The sequence below is a fragment of the Cavia porcellus genome, unplaced genomic scaffold (genome assembly GCF_034190915.1).
Source record: "Cavia porcellus strain 051 isolate PalLab524CR breed Dunkin Hartley unplaced genomic scaffold, mCavPor4.1 scaffold_26, whole genome shotgun sequence".
In the NCBI taxonomy this organism is placed as follows: Eukaryota; Metazoa; Chordata; class Mammalia; order Rodentia; family Caviidae; genus Cavia; species Cavia porcellus.
Window position 1 is genome coordinate 16,092,420 of NW_026947509.1, and position 27,816 is coordinate 16,120,235.

Sequence of the window (27,816 nt, forward strand, 5' to 3'; positions counted from 1 at the left end):
ATTGGTGGGTGTACATGAGGGAGTATTGGGGCCCTGGTGCCTTTTGCCTCTGTTTCCCAGCTTCCATGAGGAGAACAGACCTCTTCATTCACATGCTTTTGCTGTGATGTGCTGCCAAACAACTGGGCCAACCAGTCATCAGCTGAAACCTCTCAAAGTCTGTGCCAACATAAACCCTTCCTCTTAAATTGATTTCCTCAGGCATTTTGTCATAGTGACAGAAAGCTAACTAACACACTGTCTAATAGTTATGGTTTCTTATATTAACCAAGGATGTGGTGAGGAAACATAGAATCCCCTGTCAAATCAAAACTAGAGTAGACTTCCCTTTTCAGAGCAAGCACTGATAAAATGTATACATGAGGGCACCAGAACCTGCTGGATCCTTTTACTCCCTTATGCTCCTCCAAGCTCTGCAAAATCATCACTCATTCTTACACCTTCAGGGACAATCTGCTTGCTGTGTGATCCTCAGGAAGAGGGGAGGAAGTGTGAGACCCAAGAGTTCACATGGACCCACCCCACAGACTCACGGTCTCCACCCCAAGCAGCATTATGCTTTTCAAGATGATGAGTCAGTTGGGAAGCTTTCCAACTCGAGTCTCCCCATCTTCAAGTGAGGGTCCAAGGGAAGCTGGACAGTGACAGGTTGCCTCAACACCAAAGAGCACTAAGCAGGTATTCCACTGCCAGGAGGATAAACCAGCCATGCCCTTGGGGCACATTTTTCAGTGTCTTTTGCAATAAGGAAAAATACTAACCACAAATAAGTCTGGTGGGGTTTCTGTTTCATTCTTTCATGAGAGCAGACAGCTGAGTTTTGATCCATGAGGTATGATAAAACTACAATGTCTAATTTTAAAAATCATTGCAGTGAAAGACATGTTGCCTTTAATCCTCCTCAAAATACTATCCTTACTTCAGATGTATCCTGTCACTCTTGCTGCTTTCTGAAGTTCTCTTTCATGAGTGACTTTATTTGTGCTGTCGTAGCTGCTTCAATGTCCTGAATTAAGTCAAATCATTTATCTTTTGTGGTCATTTTGGCTTTGAGGGAGGGTCAAAAGTTGCTTGGTGCCAGATTAGGTGAATTGGTGGATGAAAACATAATATAGTCTTGTTTTTCTTCTTTTCTTTTCTTTTCTTTTGAGTCATGATCTAGCCGTGTATTCCAGACTGGCCTTCAACTTACTGTATAGCCCAGGCTGGTCTTGAACTCGACCTCTCAGTGCTGGGATTACAGGCATGTACCATTAGCCCAGCTCACATGATAGTGTGCTTAGAAATCCACTTTTCCATTTAATGGCACCCAGTGCCAGCATTCACTGTATTTTTGATCTCACGTTTTAAAGACCCGCATGAAAGACGACTTGCAGAATTGCTTCAGAAAGTTGCAAGGGCAATGGGATGAGTGTTTTCAAAGAGTGGGGGAGAGTGTTGGAGGATTAATGGCAATGTGCCTTTTACTGTAATACATTTTTAAATTTAAACATTCACCGTATTCTGTGACCACACCTCATATGCCTTCTGGAGATGGTTGTAAACATGGAGTCCCATAAATATGCAGGTGTACATCTTTCCTGTCTGGTCCAAGTGCTAAACAAGACCAGAGAAAGCCTTAATAGTTGAAAGTGAAAGTTGCTGTGCCTTTTAATTTGAGAATCAGGAAGATGTCATTATATAGGAATGTATGTCTGATCAGTGAGACAAAACAAATGGGTACCCATTTAAATTCACTTATTAGGTGCTCAGAAACATTTGTTCTTCACTGTCTCTAAGGCAGGAATATCCTTTTTTGTCTCTGGATCTGATTACCCTTTACTGTCTTGCTTTTTCTGACTATTTGCTTTGTGTGATTCTTCATTAGTTCATGAACAAGTCTAAATCTAAACAAAAATCAGTGTCCCTGGTCCTGCAGGACTCTCTGTGTTATCCTAACTCCCCATCTCCTGCCACGCTCTTGAAAGCAGAGCTACTACTTGCCACATTGACTGCTTCATAGACAGCTCGCTCATACATCTTTCTACTGAAAATTCCTTATGTCATCCTGACAGTGGTCAGCAATTTCCTGGTTACCAAACTAACCACCAGTTCCTAAGCTACTTTATGAGCCCTTGCCAAGTTTTTTTTTAAACAGCATCTGGTGCTACTGCCTGTTTTCATTCTGGAAATTTTTTCCTTTGTCATTCATGGGGTTACAATGAACCTCAAATCAAGTGGTATACATGAAGCACTTGGAAATTGCCACGTGGAATTACTGAATGAATATTAACTGCTGTTGTTATTATTCTGGGACATGGTGCTTTCTGATTTTTATGCTACCAGCCTCTTTATTTTCTGTTGGTTTTGTTTATTCCTTCTGTTCCTTAAATATAGACGTCTCCCTGTGCGCCTCCTCAAAGCTCTCTTTTCTCAGAAGATGTGTCCAGTACAGATTAAATTGATGAAGTTTGAGCTGCAGGGTTTCTTGCTTACACAGGCTACATCCAAGGAGTGTGGGACCCTTGTATGTGTTCACGTGGCCAGTGTGTTCCTCCCAGCTTTAAAAGTGAGCTGTGTTACACCCCCCTCGCCTCCCTCACATGACCCTGCTGCAAGTGGTGTGGGAACACCTGTGGGTATTTCTAACGTCTTGGTAAGCAGAAGTACTGGATACATTTATTTTCCTTTTGTGGCTTGTATGTGGCTCTCAATTGCTTCTCTGTGTGACTGAATTATTGCTGAGGTCCCAGGGCAGAAATGGCTCTCTTGTGGCCCTTATGCCAGCTCGCTCAGACCTGGAGATTGTGACGTGATGGGAATGTGGGGGTGATATCCCCTAAGAGAAGTTTGGGCAGAGTAGGGGAGAAAGGAATATAGTGCAAAGTTAAATGGGAAAGCTTTTTAAAAATAACATTAAAAAATCATTACCATACTAGAAAAAAAAAAGAACTGAATTACATTCCTGTTCTCTCTTTAAGACTAGATTTACACACTTGTAGACACTTAGTGTTGTATAATGGAAAAACTAAAAGTCTACTGAAAAAATATGTAGGAAAATCAAATGCACAGAAGACAAAAGAAAAACAGACTGAGGAGGCTGGGAAGGGCGGATGGAGAAAGGCTGATCCATCGGTGGTGACTTGCAGTTAGGTAGGTTAGACGGGCTCGTGTGCTGTTGCATGGCTGGGTGAGTACAGATCACTGTAAAGTTCTGTGCATCTCAGATCGCTGGAAGGAAGGATTGTGAATACTTTCACCATAAAGAAATGTTAATTGCTTGAGGAAAGAGTGACTATTATTTAAACATTATGCAGTGTGTACATATATCAGGTATCAAGTATTTTACAGCTTGGTATAATCACATGGTACCCATTAATATGTATGATTTTTATCCATCAGCTAAGATAAACAAAAAATAAGTTAATAGATAAATTGGACTCCATAAAGACTGAAAACTCTTTCATTGAGGATAACATCATTAAGGAAGTGAAAAAAGAGCCTACAGAATGGGAATTTTTGCAAATCATATCTGACATGGGATCTGCACGCAGACTACATACAAATCTCTTACAACTCAATAATAAAAGACAAATCAATTAAAAATGAGTAAAAGAATTGAATAGTGATTTCTAAAAAAAAAGTGTATCAGTGACCAATAGATGCTTTGTATCATTAGCTGTCAGCAAAATATAAATCAAAACTACAGTGAGAAAGCAGCCATGTTCCAGGAGGACGTGAATAAAAAAGACAGACAAGATGAAGTATTGGTGAGAAACTGAATCCTTGTCCACTGCTGGGGGACTGTGAGATGCAGCTGTTGTGGAAAATAGCTTGGTGCTTCCTCAAACAGTTAAATATAGAGTGATAGGACCCAAGTATTTTACACCTTGGTATAATACATGAAGTGAAAAACATGTGTCTGAACAAAAACTCGCACCTGAATTTTCATAGCAAGACTACTCATAACACTCTAAAGTGGAAACGATCCAAAAGTCTATCAACTGATGAGTGGATTAAACAAAATGTGGAAATATTCAAGCAGTCCATTATTTGGCAATAGTGAAGAATGAGGTATTCTTTTTATAAAGCAGTATGGTAAGTGAAAGAGGCCAGACGTGAAACACCACTTATTGTATGATCCCATTTATATGAAATGTCCACAATAGAAAAATGTGTAGAAGTAATAAGTAGATTAAGTGGTTGTCAGGGGCCTAGGGAATAAGTGACAGCTAATAGGTATGCAGTTCCTTGTAGGGGAAGATGAAAATGTTCTAAAATTGATGATAGTTGCACAATCCTGTAAATGTGCTAAAAAGCACAGAATCGCACACTTTAAGTGGATGAATTATGTGGCAGATGAATTAGATTTCATTAAAGCTGTTTAAAAAGTGTGGAAAAATATTATATATGTTTGTGCTCTAAAATGTATCCATTGTGTTCTAAATAAAGACTGAACTCCAGGGCTTCACTTGCCAGGCCTTTTATTTATATGACAACTTTTTTCCACTTCATTTATACATTTGTAAACCTTACCATTGTTCAGGCATAATTTGTCCAATAAGGTATGTCTCCTTCCGCCAGGTGGATTTTCCTTCTTCCCTCTCTTGCAGCCCCGAGCGTGACGTTTTGTGTTTATTTTAGTATTTGTTGCATTGTCTGCTTGGGATGGAGAACTCATTAAGGCCAGAGAGTGTGCACGTTCATGTTACCTCTCTCATAGCGCCTGGCCCCTAATCTTACTTGACTGCTACATGATAAGTTCCTATCGCTTGACAGAATGAATGGGTTGTGAAATTATTAGAAATGATCTCAGATATGACACTGCCTTCACCTCACCTCTTTCACAAGGGTCGTTTGTGAACAATGTGAGAGCACAAGTGTAAAGACATTTCTGAAACTCTGAACACTCCACGCAGGGTATTATTATCTGTAACCCTGGTAACTATTCAAATTAGCGTCAATTAACTTTTGGCGGCACTCTTAAGATTCCTTATCATCTGCATTCGTTTGTCAGATGAGGTAATGCACTTCTTCTGGGTATAGTTGTCTTTGAGAGGTTGGCAGCATTTCTTAGTTGTAAACAAAACTGTCTCATGTGCGGGACTGTGACAAAGAGGGAATGGGACGCCAGAAGCTTTGTGAAAACACTCCCATCCAATTCAGCAAGGCGGAATTGTGATTTGGTAAGTAAATTACTGTCCTGTTCTGTTTGTTAGCTCCTTTGTGAATGAATGGATCCAAAGATTCCTTCTCCTGAGTGATGAGTTTCTAGTATCCATTCAGAGATCAGAGTAAAGCCCATTTTCCTTAGACATCTTTGTTTTAAATCAGAATTCTATAGGTAAATATATTTGTCGGACTAAGATATTTCAAATATGCAGAAATATGGAACAAATGATACAACCGACAAACCCATCACTCACGTTTAACAAATGCCGGCTTTCTGTCCTATCCACCCAAATCCTATCTCTCCTCCTTCCTCAGAAGCAACTGGCATCTACTCCTGGGAATCCTTAACTTTAATTAATCTTTTAGTCCAACTTGGATGTCCATTCTTAACTCTCGAGAGCATTTTCTACTTTAAAAATGTCTGACTAGTTTCTGTTATTCAGAATTCCCTTCCAGCTTGTTACGTGAGAATCTCTCCCACATTCTATTTCAGTTGGCCTCTGGGTAAGGGGAGGAAGAGAGACTCCAAGAACAGTTCCAGAGACACATTCCTGGAATTCTGGGGAAGATAGGGAGGAGGCTGTGCATGCCTATATGGAAATGCAAGGTGACACCTAGGACATTTTTGACTCGGCAAGTGTCGTACTTACTTTCTCCTTGGTTAGACGTATACTCAACACCTGCAGCTTGAAGGAGGAGAGGTGCATTTTGGCTCACAGTTGCAGAAGTTTCAGACCTTGCAGGGAGAGCTGGCTGTGAGGCAGGAGGGACTGGGTGGAGGGAAGCTGCTCCTGTCATGGTGGGCAGGAAGTAACTGGGGAAGGCAGGAGCTGAGGAGGGAGTCACATCCTCCCAAGTCCTCTTCTAGTGAGCCATGTCGTCCAGCTAGGTCCCACCTCTTCATAGTAGGTCAGCTGTAGCACCCCAGTGCAGTCACTTTCCACAAAAACTACCTTTGCACATGTGAGGCTTTGGTGGTGGGGATATTGTAGATTGGAACCATAACAGGAAGTGGGATACAGCTTAATAGACTATCAAAATGTTTATCAATTGGTAACAGTTTTTGGGAAAAATACAGAAAGATAGATGAAGTAACCCAGGTGTCAAATGTGGACTTTCCCCCCAAGGCCCAGGTCTTGAAGGCTTGTTTCTAAGTGTGATGCTTTGGAGAGGAGGTGTGACCTTTAAGAGGTGGGGCTTAGTGGAGGCCTTAGGTCACTGGAGCATGTCCTTGAAGGGGATTGTGGGATATCCCTCTCTTCCTCCTTTGTGCTTTCCAGCCACTATGAGATGAACAGCACTTTCCATCACATGTTCCCACCATGATGGGAAGCCACAGGGCCAAAAGTAATAAGGAGTAAAACCTACAAAGCTGTGAGCCTGGAAAAAATATCTTTCCTCTTTTTAAGTATGTTGTTACAGTGATGGGAGCTTGACTAACATATATGTGGCTTTTTTACATATACACCTGCCTCATGCAAAAATACACTTGAGAAATCTTTTAAAAATATATGAATGGAACAAAGAAGAAAGAAAAGGTGAGAAAATGAAAGTTCAAGAAGATGGAGCTTGGAGCAATAGCTTCAAGGCTAAGATAATATCAGCATGTATATTATCTTAACTTGTGTCACTAGATAGTAAAGCTCTGGCTGGCAATGGCTCACAGGTTTGGTCTTCCTCCTGGAAGTGCTCCTTTGATTTTCTCAGTACACAGTGAAAAAAATGTGTGTGTGTGTGTATGTATACAGGAAGCACAGTTACACAGAGGGGTTAATGTGCATTGGTAATATCTGGAACACTAGGGATTAGTTGTGCTTACAGTGCTACTAGTAACATCGTGATGGTGAATTTTAAGTGTCAACTTGACTGAGCCATGGGCTGCGCAGATAATTTGGTCAGACACTGAACACACTGTCTTCACCAGTGTGAGCGGGCCTAATTCAATCAGTGGAAGACCTGTGTAGAACAAAAAGGCTGACTTCTTCATGAGTAAGAGGGACCTCTTTTGCTTGACTGCTTGGTCTGAAACATGTAGTTTTTTCCTCCTTTGAGATTCAAGACTTAGCTCTTTCTAGCTATCAAGGCTATTCGCCTTTGACCTGGAAACTGTTCCACCAACTGTTCTGGTTCTCAAACCTTTGAACTTGGACTGAAACTGAACCATTGACTCTCTTGAGTCTCCAGCTTGCCAGCTGTTTGGGACTTGGAAGCCTCTGTAAACCCACCTGATCTCTTTCTGTCTATAAATGTATGTCCTGTAGATTTGCTTCTCCGGAGAGCTCTAATACAAACATTCTGCGTGCAAAGAGAGATAGCATGGTCTTAGGAACCAGTTATAAATTATTATATCTTTGAAGAGATATGACTTTGAGTTTCATAGGCTTTCAAAATTATTATGTATTTGAAGAGATATGACTTTGAGTTCGTAGGCTGTTGAATGGTGGGGTGGTTTTGTACTCTCTTACCATTAACCTTAAGTATTCTTATAATAATAACAATGCTGCTAGCAATAGTCAGGGTATAATTCTAAGCACTTTCCATATATCAGCTCACTTAAGCCTCATTAACAATGTTCTACAAGAATTGCACCCAGGGGCTAAGGGCCCTGTTGAAGGTCATGCAGCTAGGCGATGATGCATTTTCAAAGCCTTAATCTGAATAAAGTGAATCTTTCATTTACTCTTACAGTGAAAGTAGGAGAAGGATCCTTGGTGGAAGAGAACCAGATGTCTCTGTCTTTTGCGCTCAGGGGTCCTTTCTCTGGGGGAGGGGAGTAGCAGACCCATAAGTAGATGTCCCGTGTGCAAGGACATCTGCTTATGCAACCGTAAGTTAGCAGTTGGCACAGGGTGATGGTGCTGGGAAGGCAGGAAGATGTCTGTAAGAGCAGCTGAGATGCCAGGCATGGTGGGAAGCCATGCTGTGTGGAAAGGTGGCCTGCAGAGCAACTGCAAATGAACCCCTCATTTCAGAGTTTCCCAAGCATTCTCCTGCTATCATGCATGGCGTGGAATTATCAGAGCAGGAAGTGAAGCCTCAGGTGTTTGACACTCAGCTCTGCGCTTTCCCCACCAACACCTTCCTCCCTCTTGCCAAAAATTTCCACTGTGAGTCTGTCTGAACATAGCATGCACCTGAAGTTGGAGGCGAGAAATCGGGCAACAAGGCACACAAACGTTCCTAGGAAGCAGGGGTGGGCAAGAGAAGCTAGACTGGCTTTGCTGTAGTTGGGGAGACGTTCTCAGCACCCAACTTTCCTGTTCCCCTTGGTCCAAGGCTTTAGCTCAGCAGGAGAGTTCAGGACTGCCAGAGCCACGGCCAGGATCGCCACGTCACGGGAGGACGATTCTCTGAGCCATGAATGTGTAGACATGTGCCCAATAAAGCCACTGCAAGAGCTTAGACTGGTCACTCTTATGTCATTGTCTCTTCCTAGTAAATGTTTTTCAGGCTGTTCTTTGGGGGTAGTTAGCCCCACCTGCTTTATTTAGAACAGCCAAGCTGAGTTAGGGTGATGTAATAAGTCTATTGGACTGAAGGATTCCTGGGGGATGACAGGGTAGTCACCTGATCAGGAGCCCAGCCATGTCTACTGCACAGACAGGTCTACTAGCTGCATGGAGTGGCCGCTGGGAGCCATGGGTGCTGGCATGGCAGGATCCTGATGAACCATTTCCAGGCCTGTGGTTCCTGCCACCTCCCTTCCCGCCAGGTAAATCCTGCTTAGACACCAGCATCTGATTAAAGCTACGTGATGGAACTTGTACCAAGGATGCAACTGATGGCCTGTGGCAGCTTGTTGGAGCTAAAAAATATATTTTAATTTGTTTAGCTCTCTGGGGAAATTATCTGAGCCTGCATGTGCTAATCAACTTTCACACGAGCTTTCAAAGAACCTGAAATGATTCAAGCAACAAAATGAGATTTTTTTAATCTACATAAATACAGAAATCTTTTGCCCTTTTTTCAAGAGGAGAAAGAGATTAAAGAAAAATTCTAATTCACTCCTCCTTTCCTCCCCTAGGATGCTGTCATTAGCAGTCATAAGAAAATGATTGTCCCAGTTGTACCACTGTCACTCATAGTTTTCCTTTTTAATGTAAACTTTATGCCAACTCTTAAGGTCAGAAGCAGTGGCAAGCATAGCGTCTCCATTTTACTGAAGGAAGTGGGTCTTGAAGGGATGCTGTGATTGCCGAGTTCGTGTGGCTGAGGGCTAGCAGCAGCATTCAGACTAGGACACAGTTCTATTGAGAAGTGGCTCGGTGCTCTTTTCCCCCTCCTGGCTGCCTCCCAGTGAGAAAAATGCAAATTATTATTCTGGTAGACTTTATAAGAGAACAGAGTTCACAGGTGGATTTTGTACCCCATCAGTCAGGATGAGTCAAGTTAAGTTATGGTAACACCCAGGCTTGACTTTGTGATGCCAAGTTCCCCCGGGTCTAGTGAATCTCCAGAGAAGATGCCCTCCACGTCTCCAAGCTGCTTTGATCTCCTGCCCCCTTGTGTCACAGGAGTCTTCAGAGTGTGCAGAGGAGAAGAAAGAGGATTGAAGAGTTACATGCTGGTTTTTAAGCTCTTTATCCCCAAGCAATGAGATCCACAGCCTGTCACAGCCTGTGGGTCAGGTGGTGTCACGTGGCTCTGACCACCTGCACAGGCAGTTGTGAAATCAGGTCTTCTGTATATCCAGAATGGGGAGGAAAATCAGGAATACAGGTGCCCATTATCCAGGACCATCATGCCATCCACAGGCCTTAGGGTCTACCATGGAGCAGCTCCCCTTGGACTAATACTCATGTCACAAAATGCAAGGACAGTGCAGTCATCTCAGTGGTCATTAGACAGGTATAAACCATGCAGCTTCTACTAAATGTCTGTTCAATGTCCACATCTTACAATTCCTGATTTACAGACATGGTTTTCCTGATGACACCTTTAACAAGGTGTCTGAGGAAACAGTTAAAAATTCTCACTAGGAGGTAGACTTTTCTGATTTGGCTCCTGATACTTTTAGCAGCCTCTTTTTGGGGTATCAGTTCACCCTGTAAGACCAAGGCCTAGATTCTAAAGCTGTTCACCTATCTGGGAAAGCCTGGTCATTACAGGAGTGCAGGATTTTTTTTTTTTTTTTTTTTTTTGGTACTGGGGATTGAACTCACTACCTTGTGCTTGCCAGGCAGGCGTTTATGCTGCTGAGCTAAATCCCTGGCCCAGTGACAAGTCTCTTGTGTCTCTTCTCCATTGGTGTCCTAAGCCTGGTCTAGATGGCTGTTTCTGCACTGTGATTGCCCATCGCTTGCCTGTAGTGTCCATGCCCACTGGTAGGGGGCTCGCTTTATCAGTTGCCTTATATCTCACCCACTTTGTTAAAAGTTAAAGAAATATCTTCTATTTTAAAATGAAATAATTTTATATTTCTCCAGTACAATATAAATCCACACGATGATTATAATTAATAGTAAAATACCACTAGGTACCTGAACTATTTGGCTACAGTACACACCGGAATCATTTCGTGGGAGACATGGAGCTTCTGTGTGTGAGCATGAAAATGTCAGGACTGGATGGTGGCCATGGTGACACAGCAGTGTTACTGAACTTAGCGAATTTAAGCAGTGTGCTTAAAGATGGTTTCGATGGTGTTTTATGTCTGCTTTACTGCCATACAGTAAAGTAGATTTCCTTTATAATACACGTAATTCTACAAATGCAAAAGGAACAGTAACGGAAACCAGTATACAGAACCTGGCTATAGACCACACCGTACAGTGTCACTGAGTGGGACCCCAGCCTGTCTCAGGCCACCAGGCCAGTGCGACTGTGCCTCCAGGAAAAACTGCCAAAACTGGCTAACATTTTGCTTCCCTGTTTGCTTACTGGGGAAAACTGTCCCCTAAGTGAGACTAATGAGGGACCTATGGAAACATTTTTCCACGACGAACATTCAGTTTAGTGACTTCCAAATCTTTTCTGAATCGTCATGAGCCTCCCTTATTGTTTTTCTTTGATAAAATGTGCTTTTAGAAATAATTTCAAACTGTTTCCTATGTGTGCATTTATAAAATAACTCCCCCTGCTACCCCCAAGTTTTATAACATGCAGGACACATACTGATTGGCTTGGAGGTCGGTTTCTTCACATAGATCTGCTATAACTGCTTGCATTTGGTACCAAAATGTAAGTGCAGCCGTAACTTTTAGAGAGAGGTTGAACCCCACTCCCATCTCCTCCAAGAAACAAGGTGGCCTCTGTTCCTCTGCTCAGGGGCGCTTCCTGTAAGACCCTGTCTGGGCAGTGACAGTCTAGTGAGAGGTGATGGATCTCCTGTCCATGAGTGCATATCGGATCCGTTACATGGTGGTGAGCTACGGTTCCAGCACTCGGGGGCTGATTTGGGTTTTCTGTACTGCTTGACTTGAGTGTTGCTGCCATGTTATCTTCTGCTTTTTTGGTTCAGTAAAAGAAAGCTAAATCTAGAAAACCTGCTTTGAGATGGATATCCCATATTAAATTCTGTATTACTAGGTCTTAAAAAGCCAGGCCTGGATTTTCCTCTCTGTCTCAGAGAAGCCTTTAGCAAAGGTCCCTGCCCACTATAGAAATCTTACCACTCTAGTTAACAAATAGCAGGAGGAAGGGACCTACTGTCCCTTCCATTGAGCCTGCCTGACAGCTCTAGAGTTCTTTGTCTGTGGGTTTTCAAGGGCCTATTGCTTCCCCCAGGGTTGATTGATCTGTTTATTCTAAGCTTGAGGCCAGAGCTGGAAGGGAGGCCGTTTGTTTTGGGCACTGCTGAGAAAAACAGGCTGATCACCTAAATACCACCTTGGGGAATGAAGTGACTGAAAGAAACTGAATGGAGCCAGTGGTTTGATTTGGACTGGGGAGCAAGAGGGGGCTGGGGAGGCCCAGGAAAACCTGGAAGGCTGTAGCCAGTGGCTGAGCCATGATCAAAAAGCACAGACGGAGCTGCTGGGGCCCTCTGTCTGCACAGCCAGAAGGATTTCGTTTCTTTAACTGTCCAGGAGGGAGAACCCCACCTCCAGCTCCAGAGCCTGACTCCTCTGTGTGGGCTCCCCAGCCCTTGCAGCAGAACATGGCTTCTCAGGTCCCTGGGCAGAAGAGGATGGCTGAGGTGTCCATTTCCTCTTTCTCTAGATGTTACCTTTCTTGCCAGCAATTTGAAGCTTTTCAGACAATGAGAGTTAAAACAAGAAAATTTTATATGGTACAGTGGCCACCAGGTTTTCTCTTTCTATCTTCAACAGCTCTAAAACACGTGGGGCATGCATGGGAATTTAACATTTTGAGACATGCTAAGTTATCTGTAAGATGACAGGTCCCAGGCCACCGGATTTCCAGGCTAGACCAGCCCAGACTGCTCTGCAGCGCCACCCGCAGGTAGAAGCACAGCTAGGGCTCTTCTTAGCTCACATTGCCCCTCTCTTGATCTCTGAGTCTCTTAGAATTAGCCCTGTCTCAAATGAGCAAATTAGCAAATGTTTATTAAGTACACACAAAAGACAGGTACTAAAAGACAAAACCGATCCATTAATCAACTTCAACACTTGTGATTGGTTGGGGAAGAAAGCAATATAATGAATGACTGGCAAATACAGGTGTGAATTCCACTTAGGCTCAGTAAAACAAAGGATAGGGAGATTCTGGAAAGGGATGATTCAGCCAGTCCCCACCTGGGGGGTCCTCAGGGGCCTGGCCAGTCAGCTCTGTGAGGCTTCTTCCGGTGAGTAGCCTGGTAGAACTACTTAGCTTTCTTTCTCACTGGAATCTGCTGGTGATAGACCAGCCCCAGCCGTGGAATTAATCCTGGAGCTGAGTTGTGTCTTCCTGATGCTGGTGTTTTATAGTAAGAATGTTGCTGTGACTCCTTAAGGTCATAGGGCTAAGTCAGGAAGCAACAAGGATGAGTCTGAGAGACTCTGGCATATGCATTAGAGTTCCAGGGTGACAACTCTGTAAACTATACATAACTTCATTCCCCTGCCTGCTGTGTGTCTGTTATCCCCGAGATTTCGTAGGTCCAGATTAGGTCAACAGTGAGCTAGGGAGACAAGATCTAACAAAACAAAGTCAAGAATTTCTCAGCAACAAGGGGAGGCTTTTACTATTTGAGATCCGCCTGAACCATGGATGACCAGGACGAAAAAACAAAAACAAAAACTACTCTGTTTTACTCCTAGGAGACTTGAAATCAGAATAGGGGACTATTTTGCATCATTCTTTTGGGAATCTGTATCTACTGCTATTTTTTGCCTTGTTTAAGAAGCATCATTGGCTGAGGGATTTTATTTTATTTTTTGACACAGCACCTTGCTCTACAGTTCAGGCTGATCTTGAATTCACTGTGCAGCTCAGGCTGGCCTGGAACCTTAGGTGAGATCCTTTTGCTTCAGTCTTGCAAGTGCTGGGACTATTGAAGTGCTCCACACACAGAGTTTTAGAGAAAAGTCTTGAGATTTACAAAGTATCATACCCTGGAAGAAAGACTTTGGGGATTTTGATGGGAGAATGGGGAGTAATTCTTCTTTTAGAGGAAAAATGCATTCCCTGGTGCCAGAACCACACTGCTGTTTATAAGAGAGACGTTGTGCAAAGATCTCAGGACAGTCTGAAGCAGAGTTGGCTCTATAGGTCCCAAAGGGCCTCGGCTAGGATGGGACCCTCTGCTAACCTTTGTGATGCCTACAGCTCTGTGATGGATGAATCGGACTCCAGAGGATGAAGCTTGGTGTAAGGCACAGATTCAGTTCCCTTAAATCACAGCTGCTAGGGTGTAAACAACAGAAAGGACAACACAAATTGAACAAACATCACACAAGCTTTTAATCATGCATCCAGAGCTGATTCACTCACTCATTCTCCTAAGACCCGGGTGCTTGTGCCGTTCATCTGCTGGACTTTCCGACTTGAGACTCTTCACAGCTGTCATCATTGGGCATAAATAACAGCCTGCCAGAGCGGGTGACAGGGTGGCATTTTGCTGGGCTGCATCTCGCTCAGCATTGCTCACAGAGTCTCCTGCCACTGGCCATGTGCCAGGCCTGACAAACAGCCATGAAAATGACTTGTCATAAAGTGATTTTTAAAAATTATTGTTGAGGTGACTTCATTATTACATCTTTTGTGCTTGGCAAAGTAATTACTATGCTACGTGTTTGGTTGTATTTTTAGAAAAAGTCAAAAGAAAACATTGATAAACTGTTTTCGTGATGATAGAGCAGTCAGTGCTGTCTCGGCTTTGTCTCCTTGCAAGTAGATATTTCATTCAATTTCTAGGCTTCAGGGGGAAAAATGTGTCTAAAAATGACTGTGGAAAAACCTGAATGAGAATTCCAGGCCATTTCCCAGTGATGTTTTGGGGGGATAACTTTCGTGCCTTGACTCACTCCTTGTGCATAAAGGAGAGGTCCACTTCTAAAGCTGGGCTGGAGAAGGTTTGCACAGGAGAACGCAGCCCTTTGACTTCCAGAACTAGAGTGCAAGTACTCACTGTGAGGATGACATACTTGTGAGTCTGTCATGCTTTCCTGGTCCGGTCGAGGCAGGAATCCCTCAAGTAGGGAGGACTGGGGTTCATGAAAAGACACTCTCCATGTTATACTTTTGTCTACTATTTCCGTGTCCTTTAGAAAGTACCTTTGTTTCTGCCAGGATATTTCATAACAATGAAATGCTATTGAAATTCTAGAAATAATCATAAATTAAGTGGATTGAGGACCTTATGAATTGCTCTTATTTTTACTTGATGATGATGACGGTCAACCTTGGGAGGCCAAGCAGCTATTGCTGTTGTCTCATTTGTTCGGGATGAGAGACTAGAAGCCTCGAACAGTCTGAGCAGTTAAGGGACGGGTACGTGGGCACATAGTGGGTGCACAACTAGTGCCTCTGCCTCCGTTCCAGGCCTGAGCTATTCCTCCTGAGCCCTCTAGCATTTTTTTTTTAAACTGATGAACTTTTTCCTTTTTTTAAAAAAAAAGCAGCTTTAAGTGTATGGAAAGTTCCCATTTGTCTCTTCATCTCCCCATTTTTCTTTGTAACTAACATCTCACCTTAGTGTGGTGAATTCGTTATAATTGATGATCCCAAAATGATACATTATTACTAACGAAAGTGACGTTAGGGATCTCTCTAGGGCGCACACTCCTGGGTTTTGACAAGTGTACCATGACTTGTATGGTCCAGATATGGGCATCAGGCTTTGATACCCATCCCGTCCATGTTGTTGTCATGTAAATTGTATCATGGCCCTAAAAATCCCCCGTTCACCTGATCATATTCCCTCCATCTGCCCTAACCCCTGGAAAACAATGACCTTTTTTACTGTTTCTATTGGTTTGCCCTTTTCTGGAAAGTCGCATAGTTATGTCTCTGGCAATTTTTTTTAGGGGGGTCTTTTTGCAGTTTAGACTGGCCTTGGGCTCACTTTGTAGCCCAGATTGGTCTCGAACTTGGAACAATCCTCTTGCCTCAGCCTCCCAAGTGCTGAGATTATAGGACCATGCTTGGCTCTCTGGTACCTTTTGAAAACCCTAATAATTCTTTTTCATTGGTTAGAATAATGACAACAAAAGTTGATTGTCTTTCTTTCTGAGTTAGAAGTTTTTTCATGAAGATTATACACATGAGGAAGCCTGCTTCTCACAGCCATCTCTCATGCCCATTTTTGGAATCTGGTCAATGGATTGCCTCTTGGTGAGATGTCCTTGCTTGACGATAGTGGCGACATATACCAAGGCTTTTATTCCTCTGAGGAAATTAGACAAAAATATTTTCACTAGTTCTAGTATAAAGTTAATATAATGTGCTCTCTTGTAAACTATGAATGTCCATAGAGAGTTTTTAGGTACTGTTATTAAGGAAACACCCTTCCAAGAAAAGATCATCAGAAAAATAGAAAATAAACAGCCCAGGGCGTCCTTATTCCTGTTTGAGGTGCTACTGACTTCAGCCATGATTCACCTTTTCTCCAAAAGAAAGACACAGCTTGCCAAGGAGCTGAGCCATTCAGCACAGCAGCCCTCACTGGTGTGGGCAGTGCCGTGGGGTTTGGTCCTCCACCAGCATTAGTTTGGAACTCACCTTAGCTGTTGGAAGCTTTCACACTCCATGTGGGCATGCCTGGCTCTCAAGGGAACCAAGAAAGTATGTTTAGATCTCATCCATTTCTTGCTCCAAATTCATGTTTTCTACCAGAGATAAAGCAGCACACCATTTGTGTGTGTATGCGCGTGCCTGTGTGTTCTTGAAGGAATTGAATACCATTAGCATTAGTATCGGTTAATGGAAGAGACTACATGCTGAAGTTGGCATTTCCATATAATGGACAAAGGAATAAAACGTCCCTCTAGTAACTGCTCCCCCATTTGTTTGACATATTTAATCATTGTGTTTTCTCTTTGAGGGTGATGGTTGTTTATAATTATCAGAGATGCCAAAAGTGGCAAAAAGATGAAGGATCATCAATATTTTAAAAAACTTTCTTACTAGTTAACAAGGACAGAGTATCATGCTGAAAAGATAACTAAGGATCAGATAACCAAGGATTCAATGATGGGTAATTCACTTTTCAGTGGTGATGTAATAAATTTTGGGTGTTTTTAGCCTTGTCAGTTAGGTGGCAGCATAGTCTAGTAGAAAATACTCCAGTTTGTGGGTCAAAGTTTCTCTAATTTGTTTCTAATTCCCTCCAGGCAACCCTGGATGAGCCACTTGAGTTTTCTTGATTTCCTTTGGTCTCCCTTGTCATGTCTGGAAAACATGATCAAGCATAATGATATTTGCTTTGACTTAGGACAAACAAGGTAATACATAGTGAGAGTTTTGTATGGTCAATAAGCAACTTCAGGTATTTTCTAGACTAAAAATACTACACCACTAAATCTCATTATACACAGTTTATACTTTCTGACTTTGTGTCTTAAGAGTCATCACATTTTGGATGCAAATATGTGTTTAGATGTTGATATATGTGTGTGTATATGTAGGTAAGTGTGAATATGGCATATGTACACTCACTTTTGGGGAGGGTACCAGGGATCGAACTCATGACCTCATACTTGCCAGGCAGGCACTTACACTGCTGAGCTAAATCTCAAGCCCTTAACATATGTATTTTGTGCTTTATAGTTTTCTAAAATTCTTCTGTAAGCACTACCTCATTGAATTCTCCCAGCAATATCTCAGAAAGAGGGTGTTCTTGCATTTATTATATAAATGGAGTTGGGAGGAAATATGGTTCCTGAAACTTGATAGTTACCAAGATTCTGAAGTACTGAATGGGGAAAAAAGACTTCAGTGTGGATCAAGGTCAAAATTTCAAGTCTCTTTTTTCACTGGACTGTGAACTGCTTTGCAAAGGTTGCAAGAAATCCACTGAAGAGAGGTCTCTGGAAAGACTGAGTGGTATCTTTACCAAGTCACAGCTTTGCATGTTGAATGGCTTTCTGAGGTGGTTCTGCTTGAGACAGCTCCTTCTCTGAATCTGAAGGTGCTGCTCCAATGTGTGTTCATTAAGAAAATCTCTAAAAGGGGCTGCGCTCAAAGGTGCCACCTGTTTATGTAGGGTTTCACTTGTTAATTGATCGAGCTGTCCATCTATTTATTTGCTTACTTATTCAAAGGTATTCAACAAGCTCCTATTACATGTGCCCTGAGGAGTCTCCAGCTGAAATGGAGGTGGGGGTGGAGAGAAACAGCCAGAGGAGTTGGAGGAACTCAGCACAGGATCTGCTGGGGGCAGGGGTTGAGCTAGATTTGCCATGAATTTTCTACTGCATGTGCTGAGCAGAATACAGATTTTTCAAGCCCAAGACAAACTCATGGTGGACAAAGTCTCTTTCTCTCTCTCTCTCTCTCTCTCTCTCTATATATATATATATATATATATATATATATATATACATATATATATGCATGCTAAGTATATTGTGTGAAGTATCTGATGTTTGAGACATAGACTTCTGTGCTTGCAGACTTGAAATATACAAGCTGCTTCAGTGGAAGCAATAACTCATGATAATGTCTCATACAAATATGCAAAAGTCATAGACTTCCTTTGAAGAGATTGAGGAATCTCTGCAGAGGAAAAAACGAAGTTCTCTGTCCTGCCAGATTATAGAGGTTCAGAGGACAAAGTGAACCTGAGTGCTTTGGGTTGGGACTTAGTTTTTTCCTCTTTTATTATTCTCCTTGCCTTAGAGCCAGGCCATATGTTCGTGTCCCTTCCCTGAAGACATCTGCTTTGTGCATCTTACTGCCTCTGGCGGCATACCCCAGCTCCCTGAGCCACGTAGCCCCAGGCATGAAATGCAGCCACGCCTCAGGGACAGGACAGTGTGACCTCATAATGCAATAGGAGTGCCATGTTTGTAAAGAAAATTAGTATCTGTTGTCACCTCCTCACACCCAACATACCCAGGAAGGGCTAAATCACTTCCTCATCTGTGTGTTTTCTCCATATAATAAGCTGAACCACATGACCTGGCTAATGTTCGTTGCTTTGACCTATAAGAATGTTTGTTTCATATAGTTCAATCTAGTATATATAGCAGAAACTTTACATATGTCCCCTATGTAATGGAATGAGACATTTTCCTTCTTTATTTGTGCATTCACACTACTCAGTACAGTACCTGATGCATTATAGATGCTTAATAAATAATATATTTCCAGAAAAGACTCTAAAAACTCTTCTACATATTCTGGTGGCTAAATGAAAAAAAAAAAGTTTGGGTTAATTTCATAGCCAAGAAAGACTTCATTTAAAAAACTGGAGTCATGCCGATAATCACATTTATCTGCAAATTTATATACCACTTCGCTTTAAGATATATCTGTGATAGACAGATGTTTTCTGAGGCCTCTGTGACTCGTAGCAGTTGGCAGAAGTCCTTTCTCTTGACAAAAGCATGAGTTTTGTTGGAAGTCATTCCAATTCTGGCATAGTCTAATGGAGGGTAAATGATCAACACACACGCTTATTTGTTGACAAGAGCTTGAAACCAAGTGTGTTGAACACTGTTTTGCTCTCATTGAATGCTATGCTACCCTCAGACTAGGAATTTGCAAAGACAGGCTTACAGTCCATTTCTGCTGGGCTTCTGATTCTAGGAATACAAATTTCAATTCAATCTGGTGAGTATTTGAGCAGTTTGCTCAAGGAGGAGTGTGTGCAGATACAGGTTGTGGGGGAGATTTTGACCTTTATCTCCTACAACCCTGAAGGCTCCTTGGAAGCCACTATCTCTGTTGCTGCTCCCTGGCTGTTCATTAAATGGAGGTGAACAAGGGAGAAGAGCTTGAAAATAAAAGCAATGATTCTGGAGGCTGGATTTGAGGTAGAGATGGGCAGGAGCACAGATCACCTTTCCCCCACTCAGAAGAGTAGAAATGTCACAATAAAGATGAGAAAGACCTAACAAGATTCCTGAGTGTCATTTTCCTAAGAGGGCAGCACTTTCTTTCTAGCACACATTTAGCAGAGTTGCAGCAGTAAATCTAACTGATGTTTTTCAAATATAAACAAAAAGCCTTCAAGCAGCAAGAGTTTATCTCTGGGCTTCATTTTTATTGTCACAAAGGTGTTCTGTTTAGAAAGAAAACAAGCCATTAGAATATTCCAACAGAAATATCGTTAACATGATTTAGTAGTTGGGTTACTTAGGGTTATTCAGCAAAGAAACAGCATTTCTGGACAGGGGTAAATTTGTTCTGCCACTCACAAACCCAGTGAAATACCCTTTATTTCTTCCCACCCAGGTAGTTACCCTGTTCTAGCCAGAGGCTCACATTCCAACGGCTGTCAGATTTATTCCAGAGCAATCAAACACAGGTTCTCCACCATTTTCTTTTTCAGTTTCTGTGGCCTCATGATGCTCAGAACTGTTGGCTTTTATAAAGGGGCCAAGAAAAGTCCCAACGTGAGCCAAGGCTTTGGCTGTGGGCTTGGCACCGGAAGTGGCAGCTGGTCAGGTCGGCAAGCAGCCGACTTCCAGGGTATATGTTTGTCACAAAACCATATTCAGAGCAGTCTTTTTGGTTTCCACAGATTTAACAGGCACTACCCTGTCCCTACAAATTATACTCATGATTTGAAAAGTCCATGGATTTATTCATAACTGAGAAACATCAGAGAGCTGAAAAGTGACTTTGAAACCATCTTTGGCCAACGAAAGTCTGTTCTTCCTTTTTTAACTCAAAAGTCAGACCTTCAGAGGCCAGGCGCTTAGTGAAACTCCTTCTCACTGTCTTGTTCAGCTCTTCGCCTTCATTTATTCTCATCCTTTGCAGTTTTCCTTTCATTCCTCTTCCCACTCTTGACAGTCTGGAGAAGTGAAAACATTTTTGTGGTCACTGTGACGTTGGGACCAGGGGCAGATTTAGGTTTGTGAGACCTGAACTTTACATAGATTGAGGGTCTTCTTTCAGAAAAAAGACCACAGATGGCTCTGTGTGTAGCTCGGGTCCATTGGAAGGAGTGAGAAGCTGTGTATCTTACGCTTCTAACCCTCGTAAAGACCTAACATTTCTTCTTTCACACCCCACTGTTCCCCCACTACTGGCCCTATTTAGTATTAAACAAATTTAAAGATGGGAATACAAAGCCTTCTTTTATATAGTGTGTTGGTGTGAATGATCAGAGGATGCAGAATAAATTAAGCCTTAATTATTCCACCTGGTTATTGCATGGGTTGTTTTATTTGCTTGTTTTATTCATTTTCTTCCCTTGCATGTTGGTCTCTTCTCTAAACTCTTAATTATAAGGCATCTCTAAAAATCAATATTTGCTGGAGGATACACCAGGAGTTCTTGACCTGGGATCCATGAATCATGACTCTGCTAATCCTGTGTCCTGTTGCTTTCATCATTATGACGATTTCCATGTGTCTTGAATGCTTTTTATGTGCCAGGAAATGCATGATTAAGCCTCATCAGGAACTCTGAGGGCTCGATGGCCCTGAAAGAGTGGAGAGCCACTGTTTTATAGCATGGACCATGAAGAAATGTAACCACTGACATCTTGTCTTTTAAGGTGACTGGAAACCATCAGCATGATTTAAACTATTTAAACTGTTTTAAAAATTAAATGTATTTTCTAGGACCTTAATATACTAGACCAATAGGAAAAATGAGCATGGATATTTTTATGAGGGTAATACTTCTAGTGGTAACATCAGGTTTATCAGACCTGAAGAACTTGTGATTTGCAGAAAACAGTCACAGTGACCTCACCTGGGACCAAAGGAACATCTTTATCCTGGACTTGTCAATAGACAGCCACGCTGGAGGGAAGAGTGGCAGTGAGGGGACTATCTGGGTCCTGTCAGGACCTGTCAGGATGGTGACAGGTGAGAGCAGGCAGGAGGGCCCTGTGTGAGTGGCTCTGCTGACAGGGCTATGTTTAGCTGAGGGAGGCAGGGAGAGGGCTAACCTGGCTTCCCCCTGCACCACCAGGAGCCTGCCACAATGGACAAGCCATTCTTTTTTTTTTTCAGGAGTGTGTGTGGGGGTCTCAATCTTGATAATTATAAAACTAACAGTTTATATAAAGACTAATGATCCTTTGTAACTCTCAATCGGTTTCTTTGCATTTACTTTTATTCCTAAACATGTACCCATGACATCAGTTAAGATAGAAAGAAAATGAAAATCATTGTAATTTTACTTCTTGTGATTTTGTCTGTTGGGTTTCTGGTCCTGATTTTATTTGCTGACTACCTGGACTGTCAAGTTGAGCTACCCTCAGTGCGTGCATCACCGTTGGCGTTGCCTGCCTTCCTCCACGCTGTGCTGTGCTCAGGTTCAGGTTCTGTGCAATTCCTAGAATTTGCTGCCACCAGACAGGAGGCTCACTGTAGCGGAGCTCGGGGGACAAGGGGATGCCCTTTGCTGGCTGATAAAGGTCCAGCTCTGAGAAAGAGCTTGTCACTCATTTTGACATTGTGACCACTCTCCTGCTGGTCGCGACACCTGGTTGCTACACTGGCAGGATTTTAGACATTCCAGTTGTCTCTCCTTGGGAACTTGTGAGGACAGATAAGGGCACGGTGACTCGGAACCGGGCAGGAAACTGGTTCGCCCTCCTGGTGGGAGCTGCATCTCTACTGCAAAGCTTTGTGTCCACACACATGGTGTGAAGCACTGTGCATCCTTATTAAAATATTAGAATCTATCAGAGGGTGATTTTCTCTAATTTTCTGTCATTTTTTAGTTCTTTGCAGAAGGCACTAAATTGTGGATTAAAATGAGGGCATCTGGATACTGCTGGGAAAAACCAGCTGAGTTCACGGCTCTCCAAGCAGCAGTGTGTTTGCAGTCGCCTCTTCTGGGGTTTTCTCTTTTCCTGAAGGGGAAGCAGGATAGGAGGTGACCACTTGTCCTTACAGACTATTCCCATGAATCATGGGACTAAGTAATATAAAAAGACACTGTTAACAGAGAAGTGAAGGAAACTCCAGCAAAGACTGGGTAAAGAATGGAGGCAATGGAGATTCTGGAGAAGCACCGCAAAGTGCACACCTAAGTGACTTGAACTCATACCGTGAGGTTAGGGGGGATTGATTTTCTCCACTGGCTCGGTCGCAGGATTGGACTTCATTCTGTTGTTAGGCCTCAGGGCAGCGTCTGCTTGTTAGGACTGCCAATCCCCCCAACCTGTCACCAGCACAAGTCAGAGGGATGCAGTCCTCACTGGTGTGTGAGTGGGAAGGGTGGGCTTGATTTCCACAAACATTCCGTCATTCTCGCTCATGGCTGCAGGGCTGCACTCTCAGTGCCCGTCTCCTTTTCCATTTAAACCAGGGACAGATGAGGCACCTGGAATGAACTGCACCTGGAGAGAGGCTGGAGGTCCAGCCACCCCTCCACCTGGGACAGGACACAGTTCAGTCCCTTCCCTCCTTCTTTCCAGCGGCTGAATAACAAAAGGGCCATGATCATGTCCTTCACACTCTTTCCCTGGTCATTTGTTTCCCTTCCTGGCCACCTCCCCATCCCAGCTCCCAGCTACCCCTCCATGCACCTTGAATATTTGTTAGACAGCATCATAGTAGATGTGAACTTTAAGTAGTTATCCATAGAGTGACACGTGTACAATCAATAAGGCCAACGGGATTGTAATGTAATAGTTTTCTGAGTAGCCATAGTCTGTTCTCTGATCCCAGGGGTCTTTAGAACTGTTCCATTTTAGAGCGTGGGCTCATCTGGGCTGGCCTGAGTTGGATCCATCTTCTCCTGACTGAGACCCCTCATATCAGGTAGATGAGTGTATCTTCATGTGAACTTTTCCCTAGAATCCCAGGCAGATTGTTTGGACAGGTGGGCTGGAGCAAGGCCTACAGCAGGCAGCCACATGGCACTCAGGAAGATTAGCAGCAGGGATAACTGGTGCTGGTGGGGGTAGGAAGAGGGTGCAGCCATTGAATGAGGTCTGACTTGGGTACTCATTTCTTTAATGATTTCGAACTAAGTAATATAAAAAGACACTGTCACCAATGAAGTGAGGGAAACTCCAGCAAAGACTGCGTAAGGAATGGAGGCACTGGAGATTTTGGAGAAGTAGCTGCAAAATATACACCTATGTGGCTTGAACCCATACCATGAAATGATATGTAGGAGGAGGAAGCCTCGGTGCCAGAATGCAGAAGCAATTTTGGGGTGGTAGGAATTTGCTGCATGATACAGTGGTGGGAAGGCCCAGGTGTTTTGGGGTGACAGAGCACAGCTGCTGCTCTAAAGCCTCAACTTCCCATTCTGGTGTCCAGACAGAGCCTGGAGTCCTCTGTCTAGGTTCTTGAGGGATACTGCCGACACCAGTGATTTCTGAGAACCACTGGACCAAGTTGCTGAGGTCCTGGAGGATGAGTTTTGGGAGAATCTTTGGAAGGATAGAGGCACAAGTAAGAAAGATGGTAACTTTTTTTAACATCGAACCTAAAAGATCAAATGACCAAAATGCTTTCAAGGAAAACCTTCTATTAGCTAACACTTAAACTGAAAATACTGATATGTTAGTCTGCTTTCTGTCACTATCACAGAATAGCTAAGCAAACAATTTAAAGGAGGAAAGGTTTGTTTTGACTCATGGTTTCAGAGGTTTCAGTCCATGGTCAATTGGCCCTGTTGCTCTGGGCAAGTGGCAGGTATAATACATTATGGCAGGAGTTTGTGGCAGAGGAGGCCTGCTTTCTCACAGGTGAGGAAGCAAAGAACGAAGAGATCAGGTTCCCACTGTCCCTTTGAAGGTCATGCTCCTCCTGACCTAGCTTCCTTCCACAAGGCTCTACTTCTTAAAGGCACCACCGTGACCTTCTGGTAACACCAAACGATGGACCAAGTCTTTTAACACTGAGCTAGATCCAAACCATAACATATTTGAAATTCAATGAAGGAAATTTGCAGAAACCACATTTGCTAAAATGTTGTATATACCCTGAAATCATGGCACACACCTTCGTGACCTTTATAAGTGAGGCAACATTTTTAGGGGACCTGAAGCTGAACCCTGACTGGTGCTTGTACAGGAAAGACTTTATCTTCCATGGAACTTGGTTATCTGTGAGGTTTTTGTATTAATAAGTGGGCATGAGTGATAGAATGGTAGATACGCAATATGAGGTGTTCATCCTGTGCTGTAAAGAAATACTGCATAAAACCAGATAATAACAAATACCTTTTGCGTATGTATGTGTGGCCTCTTACCTGTCTGAGGTAGAGCATACTTTTTTACATACATTAGCGATTGCGGGGATTTTGAAAATGACATTTTGTGTTTAGACTAAAGTGTTCATTAAGGAATGATCATGAACTGGATTAAGCTGCTGTAGCATCTTCTAGAGACATCTGTGAGTTGCTGGTTGGAACAGTGTATATGTGAACTTTCTTTGAACTGTTGCAAATTCATTCAGGCAGATGACTAAAGATGACATAACCCCTACCAGTCTCTTAAGAGTCAGGTGGGAAGTGGGTATAACATTTCAGATTGGAACAGGGATTCTCAGGAGTATTCACTCCCCAAATCTGGTCTTGCAGTTTGAAATTCTGTATGTGCTTTTTAAAAGATCCCTGAATGTCAGAGGTAAGCATTTCCTTTTTGTTTTCATTTGGCCCTGATTCTTCATGGGCAGAAACAAGCCTTCCCCTGATTGGTTTTAACACTTTTGCCTTTTCCCATCTTCCCCCTGCACATCGACCCCCAACCACACTGCAAGGTACATTAATTGTCTCCTGGAAGTCACCACCCATCAAGTGACTGTCACCTTATAAGTGTTCACATTTTGCACAAGACTGTGAGGAGTGGTGGCTGGCTTGGTGGCTTCCAATTTGGCTTTTGTTCACAGCTCATCATTTTCCTGTTCTTTTGGAAGCATCTGTGGTTTTTCTTTCATCACATCACCTCGCCTTTACACAAGGACTGGCTTTGCTGGTTATGGCAGGGTGGAAGCCAAGTCCAGAGAGAGTGGGCTTCTTGGTGGACCCTGTCCTGGAGATAGTGTGTGTTTTCATTATGGTTCTGTCCAAACCAGATCCAAGAGAATGAGGGCAAAATACAAAATAGGGGTCAATAGGAAAGCATTATGGGAGTATAAAGGAATTGTTTGGGCAGCAATTACCAGGAGATGGAAAATAGAAAAATAGACAGCATGTGAGAGAAAGGAAGAGACACTGTGGCTGAATGAATGTATTCCTAGAACTCCCAATAGACTCCTGGATACCTTATTCATAGCAGCATTATTATAGTAGCTAAAGGTAGAAACGGTCTGTATTCAATAGTGGATGGATGGAAAGCAATATGTGGCTTATACTTAAACCTAAGAAAGAATGAAATCGTGATACATGCTACAACCTACATGAACTCTGAAGATATTACACTAAGTGCAGTGAGTCAGGCACAAAAAGCACAAATACTCTGTGATTCCAATTAGATGAGGTATCTAGAATAGTGAATCAACAGAGACAAAAAGTAGGAAGTGAGGAATGAGGAATTATTCTTTAATGGATATAGGTTTTTTTCAGGGATGATAAAAATGTTCTGGTGGTGATAAAAATGTTTTAGTGGTAGTGGCACACAGTGTAAATGTACTTGACCTATTGGACTGTCCGTTTAAAATGGTTAAAATGATAAATTTTATGTTATGTATATTTTAACGCACATGCACATAATCAGAACTCCTGTTTTCTATCGTTAGATCCTCAGCATTTAACTTTCCAGGTCATTGGCTTCGGTTTCTCCCCTATGAGTGCTTGTGGAGCAAGGTGGAGATTTTATTTGGGGCTTAGAAAGAAGCCGAAAAGTAATGTGAGGTGGTCTCTTGTCACCCATACAATAAGTTATGGGAAACAGTGTGTGTAGGAGTCCGTGTTGGCCTCTTGGTTTTATTTTTAAGAGGAAATGGTGGAGACTCCTTTGAGCATCTTGTGTTCTACCAGGCAGCTTGGACTGCCATATTTCAAGCAACGTCATGGCTGTCTACTAACTTAATTTGTGTTTTGTTCATTCCTAATTCACAGAAATGTTATTAAAATGTTTTTTCCTGGTCTTAACCAAAGCTGTTCAGTGCTTTGTAGCTTGGTTGATTAATGGCAGGGTAATTGCCCTTCATTTCTTGGCCTTCAAAACAGTACCAGCTGGGGCTTTACTGCCCTGAAAGCAGATGTCCTGTGCAAAGAGTGAAATTCCTCGCAGTTAGGCCCTCACACAACACCTAGGTGAGAAGCCCCTGGGGGCCCAGAAAGGGTGTCAAGTAAACAGCCCTGGAGGTACTTTCCGAAGAGCGACACATGTGTGTCTGTCTTAGGCCAGGACTACCTGGAGGATTATCAGAGGACAAGCATCAGCATCTGGAGGGAATAGAGATGCCAGGCAGGCAAAGGCACAGAAGAACCAAGAACAAGGGAAAAACTTGCCGTGAAAGCTAAGGGATGTGTCTGAGGAGGGCAGTAATGAGCGAGAGTCCTTTCCTGGCCATCATCAAGGGCCATGGCTAACGTCTCTGTAACAGAAGATGGTGGACAAGAGAAAACTGTCACAGATTTATTTGTTCACAGTTTTACTTGCCCCAGGTGAGCTGTCTGTTTTTATGCTTAGGTTGGATGAAGCACAGCCAGCTGAGTAGATATAGGATTGGCCTCGAAAGCTATGTGCTAATAGTACTGGAATAGGGTGAGGGATGGGACGCATGCAGCAAGGCCAGCCTGTCTGAGTCCTCTAGTCCCTCTGCTGTAGCATTTCTCTCCCAGGGTCTGAGACATGAGCCCTCTCAATTGGGGTCTTATGACCTACAATTACACAAGTTAGGCTGGGTGGTTTCTTCGTGGGAAGTACTGTCACAGAACCCAGTAATATTGGAAAAGCATTTTTCAGATTTATGGCTGGTTTGGAGAGATTTCATTTCTGAAGCCTTTATTTTGTGGTATCATTTCTGAGCCCCAAAATCTGTTAGTGTGCAAAAACATTACTCACGGTCAGTTACTTTCCATGATCACTCTTAGGTCAGCCCTCTATGAACCCTACTAAGGTCACTGTCACTTCCTTTTTACAGATGAGGAAACCAAAGCACAAAGCAAACGAACAACTGGACCATGGCCACATGTTTGTTAGGCGTTGGAGTCGGGATTTGAATCTACTTCCCATGTCCCTAA

General features: G+C 42.9%; 1 protein-coding gene across 2 annotated transcripts in view; it reads left to right on the top strand.

Moving 5' to 3' along the window:
• The window catches only part of Kif26b (kinesin family member 26B), a 462,091-nt gene that overhangs the window by 123,986 nt on the left and 310,289 nt on the right, over positions 1–27,816 (top strand). The window contains exon 1 of one of the 2 annotated variants that reach the window (XM_063236763.1): positions 5,061–5,165. The exons of the other annotated variant lie outside the window; for it this stretch is intronic. Within the exon in view, the coding sequence (XP_063092833.1) occupies positions 5,076–5,165 (90 nt within the window). The 5' untranslated portion in view covers positions 5,061–5,075. Of the gene's footprint in view, positions 1–5,060; positions 5,166–27,816 lie in introns of those variants that run through there. 2 annotated transcript variants of the gene reach the window in all.